This window comes from Sphaerodactylus townsendi, linkage group LG04 (assembly GCF_021028975.2).
Source record: "Sphaerodactylus townsendi isolate TG3544 linkage group LG04, MPM_Stown_v2.3, whole genome shotgun sequence".
Classification (NCBI taxonomy): Eukaryota; Metazoa; Chordata; class Lepidosauria; order Squamata; family Sphaerodactylidae; genus Sphaerodactylus; species Sphaerodactylus townsendi.
In genome coordinates this window covers 19,825,918-19,851,546 of record NC_059428.1, presented here as the reverse complement: position 1 = coordinate 19,851,546, position 25,629 = coordinate 19,825,918, and the positions used below count along the sequence as shown (strand labels likewise).

At 45.2% G+C, this 25,629-nt stretch overlaps 2 protein-coding genes across 2 annotated transcripts in view; one reads left to right on the top strand and one right to left on the bottom strand.

Moving 5' to 3' along the window:
- SESN3 (sestrin 3) overlaps positions 1–16,709 on the top strand; it is a 72,309-nt gene extending 55,600 nt beyond the window's left edge. Inside the window, exons 6-10 of the mRNA XM_048492374.1 lie at positions 999–1,146; positions 3,570–3,688; positions 3,845–4,035; positions 6,630–6,774; positions 7,177–16,709. Coding sequence (XP_048348331.1) covers positions 999–1,146; positions 3,570–3,688; positions 3,845–4,035; positions 6,630–6,774; positions 7,177–7,263 — 690 coding nt within the window. The 3' untranslated portion in view covers positions 7,264–16,709. The remainder of the gene's footprint in view (positions 1–998; positions 1,147–3,569; positions 3,689–3,844; positions 4,036–6,629; positions 6,775–7,176) is intronic.
- Positions 16,710–21,913: 5,204 nt separating this feature from the next.
- Positions 21,914–24,362, bottom strand: ENDOD1 (endonuclease domain containing 1). Its single transcript, XM_048495395.1, has one exon. The coding sequence runs from the start codon at positions 24,345–24,347 to the stop codon at positions 23,097–23,099; it is 1,251 nt and encodes a 416-aa protein (XP_048351352.1). The 5' UTR covers positions 24,348–24,362; the 3' UTR covers positions 21,914–23,096.
- Between the last annotated feature and the right edge of the window lie 1,267 nt (positions 24,363–25,629).

The following is a 25,629-nucleotide window of genomic DNA, read 5'->3' as shown; positions in this document are numbered from 1 at the left end:
GGGTATTAGTCTAAGCTCAAGGGCACCTTTGGCTCAAAATCTTCATGTGGGCATGAAACATGCTGGGTAACTGAGTCAGCCATGCTTTCTTGGCCCAACCAATCCTCACATGGGGAGAACTGTGTGAACTCCATGATGGAAGGGTGATAGAAACATGTGATTTGGGATCTCAACAGGTTAGTGAGTTTAGCCAGTTGTTGAGAAATACACAAAGGCACATATGTTCTACACTGAATACTGCTTTGCCTCCCAAGAATCTTTGCTTTCCTTTAAAAAAAGAAAAAGCAACAACCTGCGAGTGTATCGTGTTGGTAGGATGCCTGTGCAGCACTCGGGTCACTGAACTCATTAAAGAATCAGAAAACTGTATTTGGGAACTAACAACTGCACAGGAAAGAGAAGAGATAAACCACGCTGCCTGAACGGCTGAAAGAAAGTCCTGGGCTGTCCTAGACAAAAAGCCTAAGAGAACCATTCTGCAGACAAACAAGGAGAGAAGCCCCTTTGGGGAAAAAAATACAGGCCCTACAGGCCTGTCTAGCTAGAGTTTGCTGCCCCCTGCAGGATCTTCTTCCCTCTTTGGCATCAGTAGAACAAATAATATGAAAATGGAAAATACAAAATGGAAAACCATTTTGAAAATTAATGAAAAATATATCGTATTGTGCATAAGAAGCAGGCTGCAGACTTTTCTTTGAACAACTCCACATTTTAGCCCAGAGCTGGGTATATGGCATAAACTTTGGTATGAATTTTCCCTGGGGAAACAGGGAAAGGCTTTCTTGTTGGTGTGTTTCTATCTTTCTCTGCCTCTTTTGTCCACACTTGTCTGTATTATTTTAAGTTCGTAATCAAAGTAGCACCACACAGACATACATATGCAACATATGGAATGTAAGAAAGAGCAAGGCTTTCTTTAGTTTGATCAAAATCAGCAACTTCAGAAGTGTTCACTCTTCCAACCTATTGCACTCCTCGTAACTTGCACTCTGTTGCAGATCTCGGATTCTTTAAGTGAACTGGAGGCTCTGATGAATAGGATGAGAAGGCTGCAGGAGGAGAAGGAGGACGAGGAGGCCTCCCAGGAGGAAATGGACACTCGCTTTGAAAAGGAGAAGACAGAGAGCCTCCTAGTCTTCAGTGAAGGTACTCCTCCCAGTCTGTTTTCTTGTGGGTCCTTTTCTGTTCAGCATTCAGAAGCATCTCTCAAGAGCCAGAGCTGAATTGAATGAAAAAGGATTAAAAGAAAACAAAGTAGTTCTCCCTCTGTGCTCTTTGTTTGCAGAGATGAGATGTAAGGCATCTCCATGGTTCAGCCTTCCTGGGATGGTCCTGCTTCAGGTTGTTGATGGAGCCTGCTTGTTTGAATATCCTCCTGAATTAAAAAAAAACATAAGGCAGGGGGATAACCCTTAGGGAGAAAGATTCACCTAGGTTTCTGTGATGTGCGGATTTTTAAAAGCTGCACGTTTGGGTATTAGAGAACATTCAGGTGTTCTTCTGTAGCCTGATGTGACTGAGTCACAAGGCTCCCCCCAGGGATTTATTGGGTGTGTTAATCAGCTCTTGGAGCAGGGCGGCCAAACAGAAGTCCCTTTTCAGGTGTCTTCAGTGTGGCCTGTGGCATCTCTGCCATATTTGATACAGGTGACTGAACTGTTTTCAAGGCAGGTGCATGGTAGGGTGAGTAGCCATCCAGTTGTTTTTATAGTTGGCTTTTCCACTGTGGGAATGTCTACTCCTCTGGGTTTCAGGGGGTGGTGAAGCAAATGTTGCGGGTGGAATGTGGCATTTCAAATGATGCTGTATGCAGTAGAATTTAGCATCTAATTCAGGGAGACTGTCGAGTAAAATATTGTTGGTTGGGATTTGAGGCATCTGCTTTATTTGGAGATTTGGATTTGACACTCCTGATTTCGAGCATTTCCTCAGTAGAGTCCTGTGTTCTTTTAAAGTTGCCTTTTCATATATTCCCCATTCATTCTTGATACAAGGTCAGTTGTGTGAAACCCATTAATTTCAGTAGTTTCAGAGGAGGAAGGCAGTCCAGTAGAAAGCCAGTCTCTGGACTGATTTCTAATTATTAATTGAGCCATGTTAAACCATCGATTTCTGAACTGCCCTTTAAGGACTAAAGGGTCCTTAAGTGGCAGAACTTGGTTAAAAGATTCAAAGATGCTTCAAGTGAAATATTTCGCCCATCAGCACTGGAATCAGAGCCCAGTTTTGTTTTAAAACTGTTTTAGCTTTAAAAGGGGCTTGGACAGATTTATGGAGGAGAAGTCGATTTATGGCTACCAATCTTGATCCTCTTTGATCTGAGATTGCAAATGCCTTAATAGTCCAGGTGCTCGGGAGCAACAGCCGCAGAAGGCCATTGCTTTCACATCCTGCATGTGAGCTCCCAAAGGCACCTGGTGACCCACTGCGAGTAGCAGAGAGCTGGACTAGATGGACTCTGGTCTGATCCAGTTGGCTTGTTCTTATGCTCTTATGTTCTTATGGGTGTCTCCTCAGTCACAAATACTTATGAGCTGCGGCAGAGCCAGGCCACAATAGCTAACTTGAAAAGCAAGCAGCAACATTCTGCTGGGTTTGAACGGGGATTGGGAATGCTTTTCGAAAGCAGCCCTCCCAAAGGCAGCAGGCCATGCCTCATCCCTCGCATAGCTCACTTTTACATACTTTCAAGAAGAAAAGTGCCAGCATCTATACGACTAAAGGGTCCTTAAGTGGCAGAACTTGGTTAAAAGATTCCAAGATGCTTCAAGTGAAATATTTCGCCCCTCAGCACTGGAATCAGAGCCCAGTTTTGTTTTAAAACACTGGCGCTGATCTCCCTCTAAGTGAACCATAAAAGGTTACAGGGATCAATTTAAAAAAAACTAAGATTCAAGTCTAGGCTCAACAATTTGAATTTTTTAAAAAAACTGCAGTGAACCCCTGTTTAGACAGTTGACAAGCAGGTTTCTTCCCATGCAGAATTGTGTTTTGATTGGCTAATGAGCCAAAAAAGAAAGAAAGACAAAAGCATCCCTTGTGATTCTTGGATTAGCAGAGGGTTTTTAAAGGTGTTAGTGGCAGAGACATTGCAGGTTTCCCAACCCACCCTTGTCAGGGCACCTCGAAGCAAGCCAAGATGGAACTCTGAGGCCACCTATTGCCAACTTTACAGCAGTTTAGCTAGCTGATAATTTTGGGAGCCAGGTGGGAGGTGAGGAAACAGAGCAGTTGGCCTTTGCTTAGTAATGGTTTTGTTGGCTGCATTATGGCTCTTTGCCCTCATTTGTCTTGCTGAAATCCAGATGGCTCTAATTTAAAGGATGAGGAATGGCTGTATTTTTTTAATTAGTGCATTTGACCTCCCCACCGTAGTGCTAAGGATGGTAGTTCAAGAATGGCCTATCTGCCTTTGAAAGAAGGGAGAAGCAGAGACGAGCCCTCAGCTATATTTTTGTTTGCAACTGAAAAGTGAAATGTGAGCACCTGAAAACAGATGAAGCCCCTTAATAGCCTCCATTAATAATGAAAAGCACGCACTCAGTACCCTACATACTTTTCTTTCCTAGCATTTGATGATGAAATACTTTCCATAGCCGACGTTTCCCGCTACATTGAAGATCCTAATTTTGGGTACAAAGACTTTGCCAGGCGGGGAGAAGAACATCTACCAACATTCCGGGCCCAGGTATGTTTACTGACATTGACCTTAGGTGGAGAAACCAAACAGAGTACTTGTAGGAACCCAGGAGTACAGAACTGAGTTATATGCCTTCAAAAATCATTCTGTAGGAGAGCCCAGACAATGCCCAGGCAAACATACCCATGGTCTTTTCTTTTTTAGGACTATACCTGGGAAAATCATGGCTTTTCCCTTGTGAACAGACTTTATTCTGACATTGGGCATCTCTTGGATGAGAAGTTTCGCATGGTCTACAACCTCACCTACAACACTATGGCTACACATGAAGATGTTGACACAACCATGCTGAGAAGAGCTTTATTTAATTATGTTCACTGTATGTTTGGAATCAGGTACGTGACCAAACTGAGCTAGCTGATGTATGTATTTAGGGGTCCCTTTTGGCCTGCTGCATATATCGAACAGAATAAGCTGCTCTCACAGCATTGGAAGTATGAGTGGGCAGAGAGACACAACATCAAAATAACCCGAGTAGCTTGACTTTACTGTACCCAGTAAAATTAGAAATCCAGCCCTGAAGTAAGAGAACTAGTGTGAATGTCATTTCCATGTTAACGATTGAGCATCTTTGGTCTATTTTAAAACCAGAAGTCAGCACAGATCAGCAAGATGGAGTACTTTGCAGACTATTTCCACTCCCCCATTGGTTAATTAAATGACTGCATGTTGAACAGAGCAGGGGTCGAAGAGCCAGTAAGACTGGGCGAGCCTGCTTGACTCAGGGCCAAGCTAGGCATGGTGGCGCTGTATGCCAATTCTTGCCTCATACCAGAGAAAAGGATTTGAGGGGGAAACAAAACTCAGCTGAGTGATTGTCTGTTGCACATATTGGGCCCTGCTTGACCACTACAACACTGTACCTGACTGTACCCGGCTGTACTGTATAACAGTACCCGGCTGTTCAACAGCACAGGTTCTTGGTCTGCTCCTGAACATTTAGCTTAACTGTTAGGCTGCACTGAAGCAACCCCTTTTAACCACCATTAATGAAAAACCTGCTCACCCGTGTTTGGTCCCTCCTCTCCCCCCTGCTCTCTCACACAGAACACGATTTCACTTACATTTCATTTCACGTTATATTTATACCCTGCCCTATCCCCGAAGGGCTCAGGGCGGCTAACAACATAATAAACAGATACATGATACCAATATAACAATGATAAATTACATAGAACTAAAATAGAACCAGATTACAGATGGCGACTTAACATTTCGAACTAAACAATTTCGGTAACAGCAGCATTTGCAGCACATTCGATAACAGCAGCACCTTCGATAACACATTCAGTAACAGCAGAATTTGCAACACATTAATGTATACCACTAAATCCATGATATCCACGACATTAATCATAAGTCAATACATTGGCAGTAATGCATAACTACATAGCAATAATCAAAAACATCAGAATAACAGTATAACAATTAAATCAAAATATATTGATACATTTACAACCATATGTTTCCAATGCATCAATACGTTAACTCCACAAATAATACATAACAATCAACTAATGCAGCAACAAGCAATATATTAAACAGTGTAATGAAATTGTTAGCAATAACTGAGACTACCCCACATTAAACTATACTGCTGCAAAAACCTAACAAAACTACCTAGTTAAAGGATTTGACTACTCCTACCTCTACACCTAGCAGTGTACAAAAGAATAACTACACAGGGGAAACTGACTAATTCACAAGTACAAAATTAACAACAATTAGCTACTTGCTAACAACTCCTAGTAGCCTATACTCCTAATATGAACTACCTGAAGCAAGGGCCGATGGAGAGTAACGAAGAGTATTAATGTAAAAACACCATGTAGAATGGTGGTCTGAAAACAAACTCCAGGTATCTGTGACATGCAAATGCAGGCACCTGTCTCAACCAAACTTGATCTGTTTTCCACTCATTGGGATCCAAAGCAGTCCCGGTCAAGAATCCAGGCTGGGCGGGGAGGGGGTCGGTAACAGAGTAACTGTGGTTGACATGAATGCTTGCGTATGTGTATCTTGGATAAGCTGCACTGAGGCCCCTTCCGCCCATGCAAAATAATGCATTTTCAAACCACTTTCACAACTGTTTGCAAGTGGATTTTGCTATTCTGCACAGCTTCAAAGAGCACTGAAAGCAGTTTGAAAGTGCATTATTCTGCATGTGCGGAATGAGCCTTAGTCTTAAAGCACGAGGGCTTCATTGTGCTTCGCACCAGCTGAAAAGAGCCGGGCTTGTACTTCAGCCCTGACGGAAGCCAGGTTCATGCACATGTTAATCTAAATGTTTAAAGGAGCGTCTGGATGCGACTTTGGAGTCCTGTGCTCATGCCTTGCCAAACATGGGAGAATGGAGCGAGGGATCATGGTATTGGGAGCCAGGCTTAATGCCAGATAGGATCTCCATGCCTGCTGAACATTTCCAGTAGCTCTTCTTGCAGGTGGAGAAGAAGGGCTAGTTGGGTAGTGCTATACTACTCTCCCCACCCCCCTCACCCCACGATAAAACCTTAACAGTATTTTCAGTGTGAATAATATCCTACTCCTAGGCAATTTTTGAATGTAAGTGAACACGTCAGTGTGTTTCTTCACCAGCTCATCTGCACAATTTTCTTCAGCACTCCTATGAGCTGCTGTTCAAAGGGACATGGCATCTGGGATTCATTCCCGCCCCTCACTCCCATGATGCAAGGGCCCTGGCAGTCATGTATTTTCAACCCCAAGAGCAACGTGAAAGTCAGCAATTTTCAAACTGGTTTGATATTCTATTGAAAAAGTTTAATAGAGCACACCTGTGTCTGTTTCATGAGATTTGTAATTCAGATTTATGTAGGCAACAACTTCTTACAGCTTGCGCTGTGAAGAAAAATCCCTTTGAGGCCAAGTGTGCTCCCGAAAATTAGATTGAGGCTGTCTTAATTTTGCTTAGGTATGATGACTATGATTATGGAGAAGTTAATCAGTTACTGGAACGGAACTTGAAGGTTTACATTAAGACGGTGACCTGCTACCCAGAAAGAGCTACCAAGCGCATGTATGACAGTTACTGGCGCCAGTTCAAGCACTCAGAGAAGGTAAGTGTCTGATCATCAGACGCACAGCTGCATACTCTTATCTGTGCAAACAACCAACCTAATTCCATTGTTGTGGAGGAAAGCTTCCATATCCATAAGCAAAGCAGACATTCATAGAACGTCTTAAAGTCCTGTACAACAGAGCTATTGAGAGAGAAAATTCTGGGTTGCTGCATCTCACTTCCACAAAATGTGGAGCTGCTGGGTCTTTTTAAAAAAAGATTGCCGACAGATGTTCCTGAATGCCATTGCATGTGAGTGACAGGGGGCAATACGGAACTTCTGTGCTCCACAGTGCTCCAAAGATCTGTCCATGCAGGCAAGTCACCCCTTGATGGCTGATGCCCGCAAGCAGTGAATAGGTGGCTCAGAACGTTAACCTTTGCTTTGTTTGTCCGACAGGTCCACGTCAACCTGCTTCTCATGGAGGCTCGCATGCAAGCCGAGCTCCTCTATGCTCTCCGTGCCATAACACGTCACTTGACCTGAAGCATCGTTGCAAGCGTGTGAATAAAGCTTCCAAACAGATGCGTAGCGAAAGCTACTTGTGGTGTAGCATCGGGTTATTTGATTCTCTAGTGTCAAAGCTGAAGCTGCGTTTCCAGCAGCTGTAAACGTGCAATGATATTCTATATCTTTCTTTTTTTTCCCCCCTTGATGCTTAACATTACTAATGGTAGCAAAGATAATAGTGAGGAACACCAGTTCTTAAGTTGTTTCCAGCTGGAGTATTGCTCACAAACCCTATACTTTAAAAAAAATGTTTAATTCATGCAGTGTCCTCTCTTGCCTTGGATTCTCTTTGGCAGTTTATCTTTCTCCCTCATCCCCGACTATCTTCATTTCATGTGAATTGAATCCAGCAAAGAATTGCCGCACTCTTCCCCTCCCCCATGATATTCTTTTCAGCCTGTTTTAATGCAGTTTTCCTGATCTGGTATGGACTTTATTTTCAACTGGTTTATTCTTCAAGTTTCCTATGACACTTTGTATTGCTGCCGTTCGGAGGTTGTGTGCAAGCGGACACCACTGCCCTCTGCAGCTTTTGTAATGTGAAAGGGTCTGCTGCAAATTCATAAGGTGCCGCTGGCACCCAGCATTCAAATACTTGCTTGTCTGAATGTACGAGAGGTTTTTTAACCGCATCCATTTCAACTGAACACGCTGGTTCAGCAGTGGCCTTCTCTCTTGCCTGAATTTTGTTTTCCTGGACGACCTTTGAAGGGAACTTGCTTCCCCATCTGCAAACCAGCTTAGCCTGGATATATTTTCCTTTTTTGTTGAAAACCTTTAAAAAAACTTCCCCGAAAATGTAGATCAAACTTCACTGGCTTTGGAGATTAGAATTATAGAAACGTATTGCTCAAAGGGGCCTGCAAGGTCATAAAGTCCAACCCGCTGCCCAAAACAGGTGGTTGTGTGGCATTTGCAAATTCAACACTTGTCAACTGATCAAACAAAAAATGAACCAGACATGATCATAGATTAAAGAGTTCCAGTACTGTTGGATCATTGTTCCATGTAGTCCACTGGGATCCATTCTAACTTTGAGAGGGTATCTCCAGAGGCTTTCCTCTCTCCCTGCTGCCTGAGATCCTTGAAAATGGAGGTGGCAGAGACTGAACCCAGCACCTTGTGCATGTGAAACATAAACAATGAGGTCAATTGAACATACAAGACCTTATACTAATCTGGACCATCAATCTCTGTTGCCCAGGGCTGTCTGCTGTGGTTTGGCTGTATGGCTCCAAGGTCTTGAACAAGTATTTTTTGGAACCCTGCGTGTTGAGAACTTCTGAACTGCAGGTGACAAATGTTTGAAACTGGAACCTTTTTTCCGTACGAAGCACGCGCTTTTTCGCTGAATCGTGGCCACTTCTTTCTCGATCACTGGTTTCTTTGTGTGATTGTTTTTAGTTTAATTCAAGGATAAATTTCATCGGCATTTAAGCTTTTAGCTGTTTTCTTCCCTGCAATTTTCTCCTGCTTCTGAACGTTTGTTAATGATCTAAAAGCCGTGAATCATGCGTCTCTGATGTGAGTGAGCAAAGGAAGTGAAATAAGGAACAGCAGGCTGGCTTTTCCCTTCCTGAGTAACTGTGGAAGGGTCCCGTTTGAAACAGCAGCGAAGAAATGGCTTTCTATTCCTAAATGTTGTTACTGCCTGTGACTTGTCTGCCATTTTTAAATCTTGCTTTGAACACTTCTGACGTGGCTAGTCTGTCTTAAGTATCCGCTCAGATAATGTCTTGTATGCGCATGCTCAATTTCCTCCAGTAGAGGAGTTCCATGCAAGCTCCATAAAAATTGAACTCGATGTGCAACTGCAGGGGAAGATAGATTGTTCCTGTTGACTACTGATATTTTGGATTTGGGCAGGGGGCTGGAAAATGAGCTGCCGACAGGGCACATTTTTAAACTGCTTTGTGTTGCTTGATTACGCTGCGCCCCCCCCTTACCCCGAGCACAAAATGCCAGAGTTTTCATAGCTTTATGTTGCGTAAAATGATTCAGCAAAGTGCCTGAAGAGATGCTGAAAAACTGCTAGGACTTGGTAACTGCTATTATGTGAGAGGTTCGCTCCAAGACTTGGTAGTGGCAGCTGCATTCCTTTGGGGTCAGAATGACTTCAGCCCAGCAAACCTTGCGTATAGTTATAACTCTGAAATCCAGAAGAAGAGCCCTGCTGGGTTGGACCAAATGTCCCTCCAGTCCTGCATTACACTGCCAATAACGGCGTGTCCAAAGCCCACAAGCAGGGCATGAGGAAATAGCCAGCTGGGGACATTTTAGCCTTCTTTTCTGAAGGGCTTTTGTTACTCGCTCTAAACATAAACCCAAACCTAAATAATGCAGTTTTCAATCAAACGTAGTTGTAAATAACTTCTGTTGGATTGTGCCAAATGAATGGTTTGGGGTTCCCGCCCTCCCCCCCGAGATTGACATCAGTTTGATTTTGTGTGTGTGAGTAAAGTGCTGTCAAGTCACAGCCAACTTATGGCGACCAACCCCCTTCGGGGTTTTCAAGGCGAGAGATCAACAGTGAGCCTTTGCCTGCCTCTGCACAATGACTCTGAACTTTTTGGGTGGTCTCCCATCCAATTACTAACCAGGGGCCGACCCTGCTTAGCTTCCAAGACCTGTTGAGATCAGGCTAGCCTTGATCATCCAGGTCAGTGCTTTGATACATGTCTGAAATTAATAGAACGGGGTTCCCCCCCACCCTTGTTCCAATGAGCTACAGAAGGCAAATTTTTTTACCATAATGGTTGTGTTTTATGAGAAAGTCCTTCCGAATTAAAACTATGGCCAAGGGTTTGGGGAGATGAATTTGGATTTCTTTTTACTACTCTCTTCTTTTGTCTAATAATTGCGACAGTGTGATGGTTGTTTTTAAGTGTTGAAATCATTGTTCAGTGTTTCCTGCTGCAATTGAAATTGTAAAAATTTTTGCATGGAAACTTCTAAAGATATGTCTGTGCTGTTGGCTTATACCAGTTGGACAGCCGCGGCCACCTCCTAAAGAATTCTAGGAACTGTAACTTGAAGAGCCCTGAGAGTTTTCTCTGTTTAAGAGACCCCTAGCCTCACGAATCTCCAATTCCCAGGGAAAGAGCAACTTTAAGCCTTCAGTGAAGCTATATCAGTAAATAAATAAATAAATAAATATCAGTAGAAGAAACCATGTGAATGAATTATCAGTATGTCCTTGCAGAACATAAATGGTTGCTAACTTAATGGGGGTGGAATTTGTAGAAGCTTTGCGCACAATCCAGCCAAAGCTGACTGCTTTGAAGAATGGTTTGGGATGTAGCAGTTCCATTTACCCTGCTGCACATGCATTTGCCCTTCCTCCTCTTCCTCCTCCTCCTTTTCGTCCTCCACATTTGGGAGACAGTGTGCAGCTGCTGTCCACACAAGTAATTTGTGCAAGTTCTAGTTAGAAAAGAGCAATACTGTTTGGCTGTCTGTGTTAGGATCCTCCTGCCTTCTGCCACTTGATAAGTCACATTGGTTGCAGTGGAACCCTTGCGTGGAAATCCTGGGACTTTGACTGGATTGTGGCTTTACAGAGGAGTTGGGATTTGGGGAGGAAGACAAGACATCCAGATCAAGAAATCCAGGACCCCATTACATCTCTGCAAAGTGGCAGAAGGAGATGAAGGAGAGAAGGTCATTGTTGGGCAAAGACGAGTGTTTGATCCTTCTCCTTGAACCCCTTTTCCCAGCCAGCTTCTAGATGTGTGTTTGAACACTGGGTAGAGAAGCGGCCAGGTCATGTTGGGTCTTGGGCAGGGGTGCAGCAAGCAGGAGAGGCCTTAAGCACCTAAACGCCTCCCTTCATCTATTTATCTAGCTGGCTGCAGTCAGTCAACTGTGAACTGCTTTAACTTTGCTTTGAAAAGGTTTTCTTTCTAAGAGAAGTTGGTGTTCCAACGGTGGAAACATTAGTGCCTTTGGTTGTCCTTGTATTCCTTATTTGAACTGAGTTATCATCTGGTGAGGAACAATTAGACTTTAAATCTCAAAGACCGTAGTATATTTATTTCTTTGTGACATATATATATATCTGTAAAAAGAATCCATGAACAGAAACTTGATTTCAAATGGTGCCAGATCCACGCGTGGCATTCTAGGTTGGGACCTGCCATTAGAGAACCAGCTCACGTTGTCCTTAGAAATACAGCGGCAAACTTGAACGTTCCAAAGCCGTTTGTGTGTGTGTGTGAGGAGGCATGTGATTCAGAGTATAGCATCTACACTGTCTTGATCTAGCATATAGCTTTATGTACGCAGAATGTGATTTTTTTATTAGAAAATGTTGACATTCAGAGTAGGCATCTAAGCAAATGTGATTGTACCTTATGCTCAATGTACCCCTTTCAGCTCTTAAGTGTGCCAAGTTTTAAATGTGCAGAAATGTGTTTTTTGGAAACAGAATAGCACGTGTGAATGTGAAGCATCAACGTTTATTGCCTACGGGCCATTGGAGACATGTCGCTCTTCTGTAAGCATGAGTATTTTCTTCGCTTTCCTTGTGCGGTTTTAGAGGATGGGTCGGCAGCAAGCGACCTGCAGGGCTCAGTCTCATCTCAGTGGTCAGTTGCCATCCAAGGGAAAAGAGAAACTTGTTGGCTAGTGACATCTGTGGGTCCAGGACTTTGACTTGTAGATACACTGAGGGCCCTTCAGAGGCGTGCAGTGGGATATCGATACAGGAAAGGAAGGACTAGGGGGGAAGCACAGAGAGAACCTCTGCCAGAGCAGCCAATCACAGCTGTCCTTCGTTGCTGTTGGTGTTTAGAATGAAGTTGCTCTCTGGTCTGCAGTGACGTTTGTGGATCCAGCCTTCTGGAGCTCTTTAAAGTAGCTGGCCAGTCCATCCTGAAAGCCCAAATCCTGCAACTGGAATAAAGCATGACCTGCTGTGGAAGTCTTGTGTTCTTCCAGCTTTGTAGTTCAAATAGTTCTTCGTTAGGTGGAGCCTTACCCTTTGCTGGAGCTGCTGTGTTGCACCTTGAAAGAAAACATTTTCTGGTCTAACAGTAACCGTGCAGGTCTCCATACCGCCTTCCCATCCATCCAGGGAAGTTTAATTTGTAGTTACTGCAGGAAATATTGATGTCTTGAGTGGTTAAGTCTTGAGTGGTTAAGACATCCCATCCAGACTCTTCCAGCCTTGGACGTCTGGAGGCATAAAAGAGCAGGATTTCAAGTGTTAAGGAAGGAGCCAAATCTGACAGATTTGTTGGTCCACTGTCACTGGAAACTGTTCTTAAGTTTCTTTTACAACCAGTGTGGTTTGGGCAGGTTAAGTGACACTTTGTGCTTCCGGGTCATTCTGAACTTTTTTTTCCAAACAGGCCGTAGAACTTTCAATATTTTTAATCCACTCCCCCCCCCCCCAAAAAAACCTTCTTTAAAAGAAAGTACTGCTTTCTAAAAAGAGGTCTCTGAAGGAGCTTGATGCAGGTACAAAGCAGGAAAGGGAACTGTGGGTTTGAAAGAGCAGTCGCAGGACTGATGGCGCAGGGGAGATCTCTCTCTCTTTTTTTACACGCCCCTCTTCTTCTTAGCCATTCCCAGAGTGGCGGGCAAATTTGGACGAAAGCCTCTTTGCTGGCTGAATGCCACCCGCTCTCCCCTTCACCAAACAGATTACAGCAAAATGGTTATGTTCTCTTCACTTTCCTTCTCAAAGGGTCTGGTATATTTACACCTGTGCTTTTGTGTTACATGGCGGAGCACATAAGACAGATACATTTTGTGCTGTGAGGGTTCACGTGAAGGCAGGCTTGCCAGGTGGGGATCTTAGTAGATCTTCCATCTCAGAAGATCAGCGGGGGCTCTCCATTTTCCACTGGACTTACATCAAGAGAAGACAGCTGGAGAGGTGGATGTACGGTGCCACCAACCACAAATGTTTGCTACAAGGCACAAAAAAAAGGTCAAGGCAGGCAGTCCTTTTAGTTACAAGCCAAGCAGTCTCTGTTCCCTTCTAGCTGAAATGTTAGGGGCTATTCAGAGTTATGGATTACAGCCTTTTTTGTTGTCGTTTTATCTAAACAATGACCTGCTGTATCAGTCAGTTACAAACAGGTATATTTTGTACAGAGGCCGGAGTTTATTTACCTTAGATTTGTGTGGGTAGTAGAAACCCCCAATTTTACTAGTGTCTTATTTCATACTATTGTCTCAAACCTCAGACCCCTTTTCCTGCGACTTCTAAGTAGACCAGTGGGAACGCGCTTCCAATTAGAGGTAGTCACCATTGTCACTCGTTCACTAAAGCTCTGGTTCTCAGAGCATTTCTACACTACAAGCATATGTTGGTCTTATGTTCTAGCTTAAGTGTTGTGGCTTCCCCCAAAGAATCCTGGATGTTGTAGCTTGTGAAGAGTGCTGAGGATCGCTGTTGGGGAGATCTGCAGTTCCGTTTTGGCTCTGACTCGGTGATGGAGCATCCGCTTGGTGTGCGGGAATTCCCAGGTTCAGTCTCCAGCTGAAAAGATCAGGTAGAGGTGATGTGAAAGAGCTCGGCCTGAGGCCCCAGAGAGCGGCTGCCGGTCCAAGTAGACAACGCTGACCTTGACAGGCTAAGGATCTGACTCAGCAACTGGCAGTGTCACGTGTCATCCATCATACAGGAACGCCAAAAATTTTAACTTCTAACCCAGGGATCTGTGAGTTGTAGGTAGCTGTGTAGGAGACATATGTGGCCTTTTAAATATTTTGAATGTGTCAGGCAGGTTGTCTGTTTCCTCCCGTGCTCCCCTTCGGTTGTCCGTTCCACGTGGTTTATTGGATTTTTATCCTGCCTTTCCTCCGTAGAGCTCAGGACAGCGTAGATGGTTTTCCTTTTCCTCCCAGTTTTATCCTCACAGCCCTTTGAGGTATGCTAGGCTGAGAGAGAGAGATGGGATGCTTTTGACTGGCCCCAAGGTTACCCAGCCATCTTTGGAGAAGACTGGCGTTATGCATCTGGGTCTGCTTGGACCTAGGCCAGCACTCTACCCACTATAACACACCGTCTCTCATCATGGTACGCAGCCATTCCTAGGCTGCTCCACGTGAAGATGGCAAGGAGGTGACCCAGATGGTCACGAGCCCAAAATCTGGCTGGGCACTTTTGTTTGGCCCTCTTCCTTCTCACCGGCTCTCCCTCTCACCATTTAAGAAAAGGAGCCTGAAGGCTGCTCCTGTGTTATTATCCCATGCTATCTTGTGTACATTAAAGAAAGGCAGCAGAGCTTTTTAATTGGCTTGCTGAGCGGGAGCTTTCAGGAAGCCCATTTATTTTTCAGTGCCCCCCATCCCCACAAGCACACGTGGGCTATATTTGAAATAGCCCTGACTGTTAGGGGGAAATGACATCATTGTAAAGCCTGACCACCCAAGAGGGGGTTCGGTGATTGTATCCCTCTGCCAGTTCCTGGGGAATAGAATAACGCTCAAGAATACAGAAGGCTCTTGCTTTCGCAGCACAGTCCGTTCTGAAACCCAAATGGCCTGTTGCGCATAGGCCGAAGGGCCACGTGAATTGATCCCAAGGGTCGAAAGCAGTACATGTAGCCTGCTGTCAACGTCTGTCTGGTCTCCTCAGTTACTCCAAAATTCATCAGTATTGACGTCACTTCTATTCTGTCGACTCCCCCCCCCCCTTTTCAAATCTAGTGTACTTTTTAGAAGCTGTGATAGGCCTTTGTGGTCCTGTACTTTGTTACTGTAACTTGAAAAATAAAAAAAAAAGATTTATGAAGCTTCGGGCTGTGTCCCAAACAGAGGTGGGCTGTTAGATCCTTCAAGATCTCCCACTCTCTGTTGCACGTATTACATTGTGGCTGTAAGTAGAATAAGCTTATCAACGATGCAGTTTAGGATTCATACCCCTTTATAATGTCAGGGGTCTGTATGTTTGTGTGCGTGTATCGAGTGGGGGGGGGGCGAGAGAAGTGATGTGTTTATAGGCTTCAAAATGTTGATTTTTGTTTTGTTTTTAGTAAAGTAACTGACTCAATAAATCCATAGCCGCTTAGAACTATCCCTACTAACGGGATTCACCATACATGAGAAGAACGCCTTTTTTAGCACACCAGGGTTCAGAAGGGGGAAGGTTGACATGGAAGCGTAAATGTAGCTCTTGAACCCACAAGAAACAAATACTACCACTTGGTCAGATGGGTTTCGGGGATGCAGAAGCAAGTGTGAAAGCAAATGAAGTGTGGGTTCCCGCTGACTTGCAGGAAGACCACAATCATGGTGTAAGACTAAGTTGGCTAGTCTAGTCCAGTGGTCCATAAGGGAGGTGGCCTCTTTCCTTGTTGGTGAACTGCGTTCTGTCCAGAGTCTGTAAGCGAGTGTCAGCAACTTGTGGCCAACCTATCCTATATGTATTCATGCTCCCCTCCTTCCTAGAATGAACTGCGAGGAAGCAGGCTGAAGCGAAATCTCTTTTGTTTTGCCTGCCGGGTGCATATACGCTGAATTCTCCAATGAGAGGCTGCCTTCGTAGGGCAGGTTTTATTCACAGCTTGCTTACTGCCTCTGTCTCTGTCTACTGTATTCTTCGCTATGAAAGCGGAAAGGTGGCAGAAATGTACATGCCCACGCAGAACTTGTCTAATGTGATAACTTGTTCTCTTTCGCATTGGGACAAATGCAGGCTGGAGCAACACGAGAACTGTTGTGGAGGAAGCTCATTTTCCTGCACCCACAGGAGGGCGTTTCGCCACAGGAGTGTGCCTTAGGTGCTTGTGTGAATCCTAGAGGTTCTAATCTCCCCCGCCACACACACACACACACATTTCACACTTTTGCTAGTGTCTGAATTGGGCCAGGCTTTAGCTTTTCATGGTGGCTGAGGCAAAAGAGAAGATCTCCCACGCCACACTCAGAGACTCGTTTAAACTGGGCTATCTGGCTGTACAAAGCAGGTGCCATGTTTGAACAAGATGGTGAGTGCAAAATCCAGGAGGTGAGATCTTCTGACTCAACCACCATCCCATTTTAGAATCAGCCCTCGAGCCCTGGTGCAGACAGAACAGAGACTTGAACTAGCACAAGCAGTTCCCTCGCATGGGCGGATTTTGAGATAAGCCAATCTAGCTGGCTCCGTTTGTGTGATTCTCTCCTCCTTCTCTAGTTACTCAACTTGAATTGTATCTGAGCAGACGCTGAAGGAACTTTTTATTGAGCTGAGACGGGGTGGGGTGGGGACAAATATTTTTCAATAAAGGAATTTATGTGTGCATATTAACCTGTTAACAGCAATTCATAAGATCTGCACTTTTTATGAGGTTTTGGAAAAAAAATCTATTTATAGGTACGGAACAATGGGGTTTGTTAAAACTGTATAGCATTTATACTTGCTGAAATTTCTTTCATTGTTATCAGTAGGAATGTTATTGGTTCAATAAAACTGGCAAAAAACCCCATCCTGTGATTTGTTTGTTTTTAATTTCTTGTGTTCGGTGAGCATTTCTCATAGAAGGGGCACTTCTAATTCCATCCCATCCAGCCTTCTCTCTTGAGCAATAACCGGCTAGAAAAAAATGGAGAGTTGTCAGGGTGATGTAAAAATTGTTGTCTGCCCCCACCCTATAGAGGTAAAGTGCCTCTAATCATGGAGGTTTTGTTTGACCTAAGTACAATGGCAGCTGCAAAGGTCTTTTCTTCCATGGAGATGCCTAATTTGTCTGATTAAAACTGTGTGAGTGACCCATCACCACACGTCTTCGGAGTGAATTCCACATATTCCTTATGTGGCAGGCAAGAGATATTTCCTCTTATCCTTGAGCCTCTCTCTCACACTGTCATCCAGGCACCTGGGATTACAGAATTCTTTTCCTAAAAGGCAGCTGCGGTCAGTTATTCGACTTTTCTATTCTGCCCAGTAGCAGTTGTTGACACTACGATGAGATTGTTACAATTAGGCCAGACCTATGATTGAGCGCACCCTTCCTGCTGTAATTGATGGGCATTTCAGGGCATGACTTTTGGCTGGACTGTGCAGATCATTCCTCTCAGAGGCAGTAGCTACCAAAGGCATTTGCCAACCAAAGTTGAACATTACAGAATGCTTTTCCTCATTTGAACATTAGAGGGCGCTGGACTGCTAAAACTCCTTCCCTGTGTTTTTGATCTAGGGATATGTTACTGCAGCATGCGTAAGCCAGTGTTTACATAATGATCTGCGATGGGTGCTCAGAAACTATAACATTAAAGGTTTTTTGAAGCTCCGTTTACTCAGCAGGTGCCCTGACTACCTCCAAAACCTGGCGTCCCTTGTGAAGCAATCTAAAGACTCTGAACACTAGACGTACATCCCTTGCAGAGTCTTGCTTGGTGCCACAGAAACATTGATCAATGTACAAAAGGCTGTTGAAATGTTTCCACAACATGCCTTGCAGCTGCCCTACCGTCTTCTGTTCCTGATCCCCCACCTCCCCCGCGCCCCATGCCTGCTTTGTTCTGCTTGGGACACATACACTATGATCAGTTCAGTGCTGTGATACATCAAGGGTTATGTGGGTTTCTCTCAGATAATGCTGGTTTCCCATCCAGGCTTCTGCTGGAATTGATTGACACCAGTTAACATATACAAGTACATGAAGCAACGTTATATTGAACTGGACCATTGATCTATCAGGGTCAGTATAGTCTGCCTACTCTGACCAGCAGCAACTCTCGGGTAGGGGTTTTGACTTTTGAGTCACCTCTTTTAACTGGAGATGCCAAAGATGGAACCTGAGAGCCTGTGTGCACAGCAAGGGCTATCACTAATCGATAGACCCTCTTAAACGTTTTACAGACACATTCATGAAAGATAGTTCTATCAATGGCAGTTAGCCCTGCCACTTGGGGTAGCATCCATGTGTAGTAGCAGTTTATCATAATACCTTCAGGAACGCCTCTCTGTGTATGCCGCCCCCCACCCCCCCACCCCGCCTCCAAGAGCATTGCACTCTGCAAATAACAGATAATCTCTGGTCCCCAAACTATCCTCTGGTTCCAAAACTATCTGGCTGTCAACCAGAGAGCTTTTTCGGCTCTGGCCTGGTAGAACACTATTAAATGAGACCCAGGCCCTGCAGGATCTATCACAGCTCTGCAGGACCTGTAAGACAGAGCTGTTTCACCAGGTCTTTGGTTGACAGCAACATCGGCATCCAATCTGGCTGGCCTTCCCTTTTCTTTTTTTCAGCTGTTTGGTTGCAGTCCTTTTATTTTTTTGCTGTTGATGGTTTATCAACATCAGTGTTGCTAATTTCATCCTTAACAAGTTCTACTTGGGGTGCTGCGAGTTACGAAATGAATTGTTTCGATTGTTGAATTGTTCTGTTTTAAGCCACCCTGAGCCCCTATGGGGAAGGACAGCCTAGCAAACAAATGACGAACAAATAAATAAGATCCTGGGAACGAGTGGCGCTGGCTGTCTCCGTAATGCCTTTCGTTTTATCTGCTCAGAAACTGCTCAGATGGAGTGCTAGCCCGGGAGAACTTATGCTGTGATCCAGCACAGCAATTACAGTGACCTGCCCAGGAAGGGAAAGGCCTGTCTTCCAGCCAGCTGCTGTTGTAAGATGGAAACTATTGAAAGAGCAGCACTAGCGCCCAAGCTGAAGACGACCAGCAATCCACGTAACCGGGTGTGCATATTGAATGACAGCTCATGCTGCAGATTTGGGGAAGCCAGAGGCAACATTGCTTAGTTTTCCTCAAAAAAAAAGGAGGCGTGGAGTCAATTCATACTTAGGTTGTCGACCTAAGTTAGAATACGTGGAAGCCTAAATTGCTCTACCACGACCATTTGGGATCGATGTGGTTTTGTACCAGCTTCGCCCCATGTAACGGTCAAATTTCCAATTCCAGTAGTGAACTACTACTTTTTCAGGGAACCACGCTCGAACTCAGCTCGATTCCAGTAAAGTGCGGAATCTCTGTTGCCAGGAGTCCCCCATTCAGTCAATCACGAAAGCTACAAAGTGTTTCGGGCATGCGTACAGCTGGCCAATTAAAAAATGCCATGCCAATTCGTCACTCCATTCCATAGCAGTTTTTTTAATAGCGATAATATTAATGTGTGGGGATAGAAGGCAGGAGCATGGCCATAGAACAGTAGCCAAGCGGAACGGAGCGGCGAAGAGGCACAGGATGATTCCGCCCTCCGAGCTGGGATCAAGCTGGTTGCAGTGGGGAACAACAATGGCTTCGACCTAGGTTAGTACCCTTCTCAGGGAACTGGGTCGAACCTATTTTACTCGTGTGTGGAATCGCCCTAAATCATCACCCAGCACAGCTGACCTCCGTGTCTTAAGCTCCATTTTCTTAGCTCGTCTCTCATGGATTTCCAGGTCTCACATATAAACTGGCTACTTCTGAGCGTTCCAGGGTTATCCGAGTGTCCCTTTCTGCAGACAGCACTTGATCTGGCCTGTGCAGGTAGCTGATATGTTTGTTAATGTGTTAGCATGCCTGGTGAGGGGAAGAGAAAGAAGCTTTGCTGGAATCAAACCAATGTCCAGCTTACTGTATTCTCTAGTTGACCACCATTTGAAACAATGCTAGACTGCTCCGGAGGCACGCTTCATTCCTCTCAGTCCCCATTTCCAGACTAGTTTCTAGCTCGAATCAACAAATCTGCACATTTTAGCAGACGGAGGACCCGAACATTGCATACATGGCTGGGCTTTTGAAAGGTCCTGGAGTCTGCACTGAGGACAGAAGGGATGCCAAAGCCAGCAACATGGATGCACCATCTCTTGGAGGGCAGAAAGGTGGGGTATACATTTGGTAAGGAATTCAAGTACCCAATAAGACACTTTGAAGTTCTGGTTCTTCAGACTTCAGGCTCAAACTAGCCGGCATCACTAAAGGCTTTATTCTTACAAACAGCGGATGCCATGAACCTCTATCTACGCTGTGCCACTTCAGTCTGCCGGGAAAGGGGAGCTCACAAACTCTCCACTTTGGCCTTATGTACTCCAAATACATAAATGAAGGGCTAGCACAGGGGTCCCCGACCTTTTTGAGCCTTTTGAAATTTGAAATTCTGACATGGCATGGTGAGCACAGGAACAAAATGGCTGCCACAGGAAGTGGAGCCAGCAATAAAATGTTTGCCACAATGTAACTTTAGTAACAGAGGGCTGGCAGCTGTTGCCAAAGCAGCGTTAACTTAAAAAGGCTGCACAGTCAAACAAATCTCCAGCAGCCAATCAGAAGCCTTGCTGGGCAAAAGCTCTACTTGGCCCCACCGACTTCCTCAAAATACATGAAAGGTGGCAGGAAAGATTTATGAGAGGCTGCTGTTATGTTGGTGGAAAGTGGGCCTAACCCTTCCATCTTCAGCTTCACATTCTCCATGAGCAGAGGCGCCCGGAGCATTGGTGTGTCCTCTGCCCCCGTCCTCACCACGCCCCCAGAAGACCCTCACCACACCCCCACAGGAGCATGTCCCCCGCCCCCTTGGAGCTACGCCTCTGTCCATGGGACTGTGCTGGTATAAAACATATCAATTTCACAACTGGGAGAACTCCATTCTCTGTCCATCTGTCCTAGCCGTCTTCAGAATAATTTGAAAAGGTATTTTTCACTCAGCACTATCTAATCATGGGGTCCCCAACATAGTGCCCATGGGCCCACCAAGTGCTTTTAGAAAGTGGGAAAAGCCGGATGTGGCTTTTATCCAGCTCATGTAAATGGGATAGAAGAAGAAGAGTCTGGATTTCTACCCCACCTTTCTCTCCTGTAAGGAGACTCAAGGTGGCTTACAAGCTCCTTTCCCTTCCTCTCCCCACAACAGACACCTTGTGAGGTAGGTGGGGCTGAGAGAGTTCCAAAGAACTGTGACTAGCCGAAGGTCACCCAGCAGGAATGCGGAAACACATCTGGTTCACCAGATAAGCCTCTGCCACTTAGGTAGAGGAGTGGGGAATCAAACCCGGTTCTCCAGATTAGAATCCACCTGCTCTTAACCACTGCACCATGCTAGCCAGGTCAGATGCCTGAAAAATGAAGACAAACTGGTGGATGAGGGTTTCTAAGTAGCTCAACAGGTATAGTATTGTGTGCAAGAAAATATTTTTAAACTTTAGTTCATTCTAAAAGGCGTCCTGTTGAACAGAATATCTACCTGAAATGCTGAAGTCCTACTAGCAGAGAGATGCACAACTTCAACCCTTGTCATTCTGCAGTTGGCTCCACCTCCTCCAGCAGCAACTTTACGGTGTGCCCGGGTCAGAATTGGAGAGGTTGCTGCAGGCTCATAAAGATTCAGGGCTGTTGATCTAATTCAACCGAGTCGGCTGCAGCAGCGTTCCGTCACGAACACCAGCTGCAAATATGGGACCCTGAAGAAACTTATTTCCTCTCTCACGTGCCCCGCCCCCTCTGTTTTGTTTTTCCTGACTGATCTTCCCACGCAACAAAGAATTCTGGAGAACTCAGAAGATTACATGCTATGTTGTGATGTTTTTGACTGGTTGAAATAAAAGGTGTAGCGCGGCTCGGTGGGGGCGGGGGTGGAATTTTTGCCACAGCTTTTTCATAACTCCGCTCTCCTGCGCATGGTGGGTGGAGAAACAAGCAGGAAAACAGCAGACAGCTGGGTTAGATCGGCCAATGATCTGATTTCATGTAAGACCACCATGCATATTTATTCGCTTGTTTTATTGCACTCGGACAACAACGGTTGGTCTGCCTACACTCACTGGCAGCAACAAAGACCTTCGTAACGCAACAAGAGATATTGGGGATGGTACCTCAGACAATCTACATGCAGGACACATTTGCTGAGCTACCACCTGTCCAAAAGTTATGCAGGATTCCCATAGGAAGATGCCTAATACTGAATCAATCCATCCATCTATCTAGTTTGGCACTGTCAGGTCTCCAGGGTCTCAGGCAGGTGAAAGCCCTTCCTAACATCTGTTTAGTTCCACAGAGGTAGTCTTGTCAGTCTAATGTAGCAAACCACAACACACTCTAGTGGCACCTTGAAGACAAACGACGTCTATTCCAGCATGAGCTTTTGTGAGTCAGAGCTCACTTGGAGCTCTCTCTCTCACGGAAGCTCATGCCAGAATAAAGGACATCAGTCCTTAAAGTGACAGCAGGCTTGAATTTTGTTTTAATAGTATCTGCTGCCTACATAGAAATGCTGGAGATTGATTCTGCTGCGGCTCTCCAGATGTTCATGGGCTACAATCCCCATCAGCCCAATTGGCCATGGTGGCAGGGGCTGATGGGAATTGTAGTCCATGAACATCTGGAGAGCCACAGGTTGCAGGCCCCTGTGCTAATTGAATATGTTTTTAGCTACTGAGATAGCCCCTCCCATAAATACAGATTTGTACAGGAATTTTCCAGCCAATGGCTCATTCTTCAATAAGGATTTCTTCAAAAATTTTGGAAAACTTGCTTCCACACTCCAAGTAAGATTACTGCCTTATTCCAAAAATTATGGCCAGAGTTTTGTTTTGTTTTTTTTTTTTGGGGGGGGGGGGGGGGGGGCTCAGTTACTGCTGAGAATCCTCTATCAACATTTTCGTAGGTTTTAGGGAAGATAACTCTCAAAAGCATTGGAATCTCACAAAAAAATATCATCCACTGAAAGCTGAGTGCTTAACAATAAGTAGACCTTTAATTTCCATAAAATTTCCTTTCCAGGGTCAAGTCGCTCACCCGTGTTGCCAGAACACCGGTTCATCACCGTCCAGTGTTACCACAATAAATATCTACAGGAGCAGCCGAAGACTAATGACACATATTGCTTTGGTATTGTTGTTCTTTGCGATTCAGTTTTGGCGGCTGTTTTAGAGTTAGGACGACGTTTTAGGCAAGCAGCATCCGAGTAAAGAAGAAGCGATGTAGCTGAGGCCCTTGGCAAAGTTGGTGATGAGGTCGATGATCAGTAAAAACATCCCGCCGACGCCCGAGGCGATGTCGTGGAGGACACAGGGGACCGCCCCCAAGGTGTAGAAAGGGAAGCACACGATATCCACGATCAGGTTGAGCGGGATGCTGACCAGGCGGTACACGAGCATCAGGATGTTGTAAATGTTAGTTGCGATAGCGTTCAGGATGCAGAGGATGGCTTGCACCAGGTTGACGAAGACGCTCACCAGCACCCCGCCGATTCCTTTGAGGAAAGTGCACACGGCCTGGACGAGGTTCTGGACGGCCTGGCACAAGAGACTGCAGATCAGCTTGACCAGCTGACTGAAAAAGCTGAAGATGTATTGCACCAGCTTCCAGATGGGCATGATGAAGAAATTAAACATCTTTTTCAGAAAGCCAGGCTCCTCCTTCTTTTCGGTGGTCTGGTGAGGCGAAGGGCATTTTTTCGCTTCCGGCTCCTGGTGCTCGATCTCCTTGACAGACTGCTGTACCGCCTCCAGTGCCTTCTCATCATTCCTGTCGTGGCTGCAGTGGTCCTTGAACAACTGGGCCCCCTTCGGAAGCTTCTTTTCTAGCTCTTTCAAGGTCAGGTCTTTCAGGGGGCTCCCAGCAGCCACCGGTTTCTCAAACGCCATTGACCAGGCCTTGGAGCCATCGTCGCAGCAGACCGCCAGCCAGAGGAATTCGGGGACAGACACCTTGCCTTTGACTTTGACGGAGGAAGGAACCGCTCCTGAAAGGAGATAGAGGTGTTTCCCGTTTTCACAGTGAGGAGCCAAACCACGGCTGACCACATTGCTGACTTCCCAATTCCAGCTTTCCTGGACGGTTGAAGGCACGGGGACAGAATTCGTCAACGTATAAGTAGCTGCCTGGTGATCCCCCTTATGGAGAGCGCTGGGGTTGAGATGTTCTCGCTTGAAGCCGGAATCCACATAGTCGGCAGTGAGCGCCTGGTTTCCCCCCAGATTTTCCACTGAGCCTGTGACCTCAGCTTCCGGCATCATGCTGTCCGAGTCATGCTTAGGATCATCTATCTGAAATGTTGAAAAAGAGCAATCAGTGAATCCAGAGCCAAAATGAAAATCTGGGCCTATATTTGCAATGGGATCAATTGGGGAGGGGGGAGGGGGTTTACCCGGAAGATTAGTCGAGTGCAAACCCCACTTCATCCCAAACCTTTAAATGAAAAGTTGTATCAGTAGCAAATGGATTTTGCAACTTCTCGAGCCATTCACAACCTGCACTAAACTCAGAACTTCCGAGTTCAGCACTTTCTTGTATTCTGAAATCTGGCATTCTGAAAGGCAAGTTTACAAAGGGCAGTTTGAAACCTGTAGCAGAAAATAAATAAAAATCACAGGAATGACTCTGACAATGCAACTTTGCTGCCCGGTTTGGTACTTTACATAGAAACTATGGCACTTCACAGAATGCACTATAAATTGCATCAAATAAAAGTGCTTAGTGTTTTGGTAATGTTGGTCTTCCATGCACTCTCCATGCATTATAATTTTACCCCTCTAAAATAAACTGGTGTCAGGGGGATGCTATCTAGGTGATTGGGATACATTCCCAAACCAATGTAACTGCTTCAGATAATAAATTGATGCTGCTAGAAAGATATATATAACCACTGTGCTATATGTACCCACTGCCATCTATGCATTCTTTCCTTGATCTCTACTTTATGGCTTCAAATGCTTTGTAGACAACTAGGCTTCCCCTGGTACCTCTGTCCCATGAGAACTGTATTACATCTGTTATCTCGTAGGGCAGGAAGCCAGGTGGCTCTCTCTTGCTATCTGCCGCCGACCTTGGGGCGCCTCAGCTCCAGAGGCTATTTTTTCACAACCTCTTGGGAAAACGGGAAGGAGGCTTTCAACAGGGGATAAAGGGGACTGTGAATGCCAGCTTCGTCAGAAAGGAGAATGCGTCGGTAGATCACACTGCAGATTTCAGCTCTGAATGCGCTTTCAGGTTTAAAAAATAAAAAAGGCCAAGCTAACAGAAAACCAGGACGACAAAAGGAAAAGAGTCTGTCTCCTCTTTTTTTGCCCGCTATGCTAGTTTTTCTCTTTGCTGGAATTATTCCACAGCGGAGCATCCCAAAATCCCGTCGTGCCCACACAGTCAGAGGCCTGTTCAATTAAAATGAGCATTCTGCTACCACCTTCTCGTCCCGCATAGGTGAACCAGGTCTTGAAATCCACACTTAAGCAGTCAACACCCTTCCAGGGACTTCAATGGATTTAGAAAGGTGTAACTCGGCCTGTGATTGCACTGTTGATCTCCGTAAATTAGGAACTCACTTATACATGCTTCTATTGTTGCAAGAAGATGAACCAAAAGAACCAGAGGCGGTATTACCCTCTGGCAGAGGTGGGATCCAACCAGTTCTCACCACTTCTCTAGAAGTGGTTACTAATTTTTTCTGAGTGCTGAGAAGGGGTT

Excerpts from the sequence above, each read along its gene's own strand:
- ENDOD1 (XM_048495395.1), bottom strand. The coding sequence starts at position 24,347 with ATGAAGTGGGGTTTGCACTCGACTAATCTTCCGGGTAAACCCCCTCCC.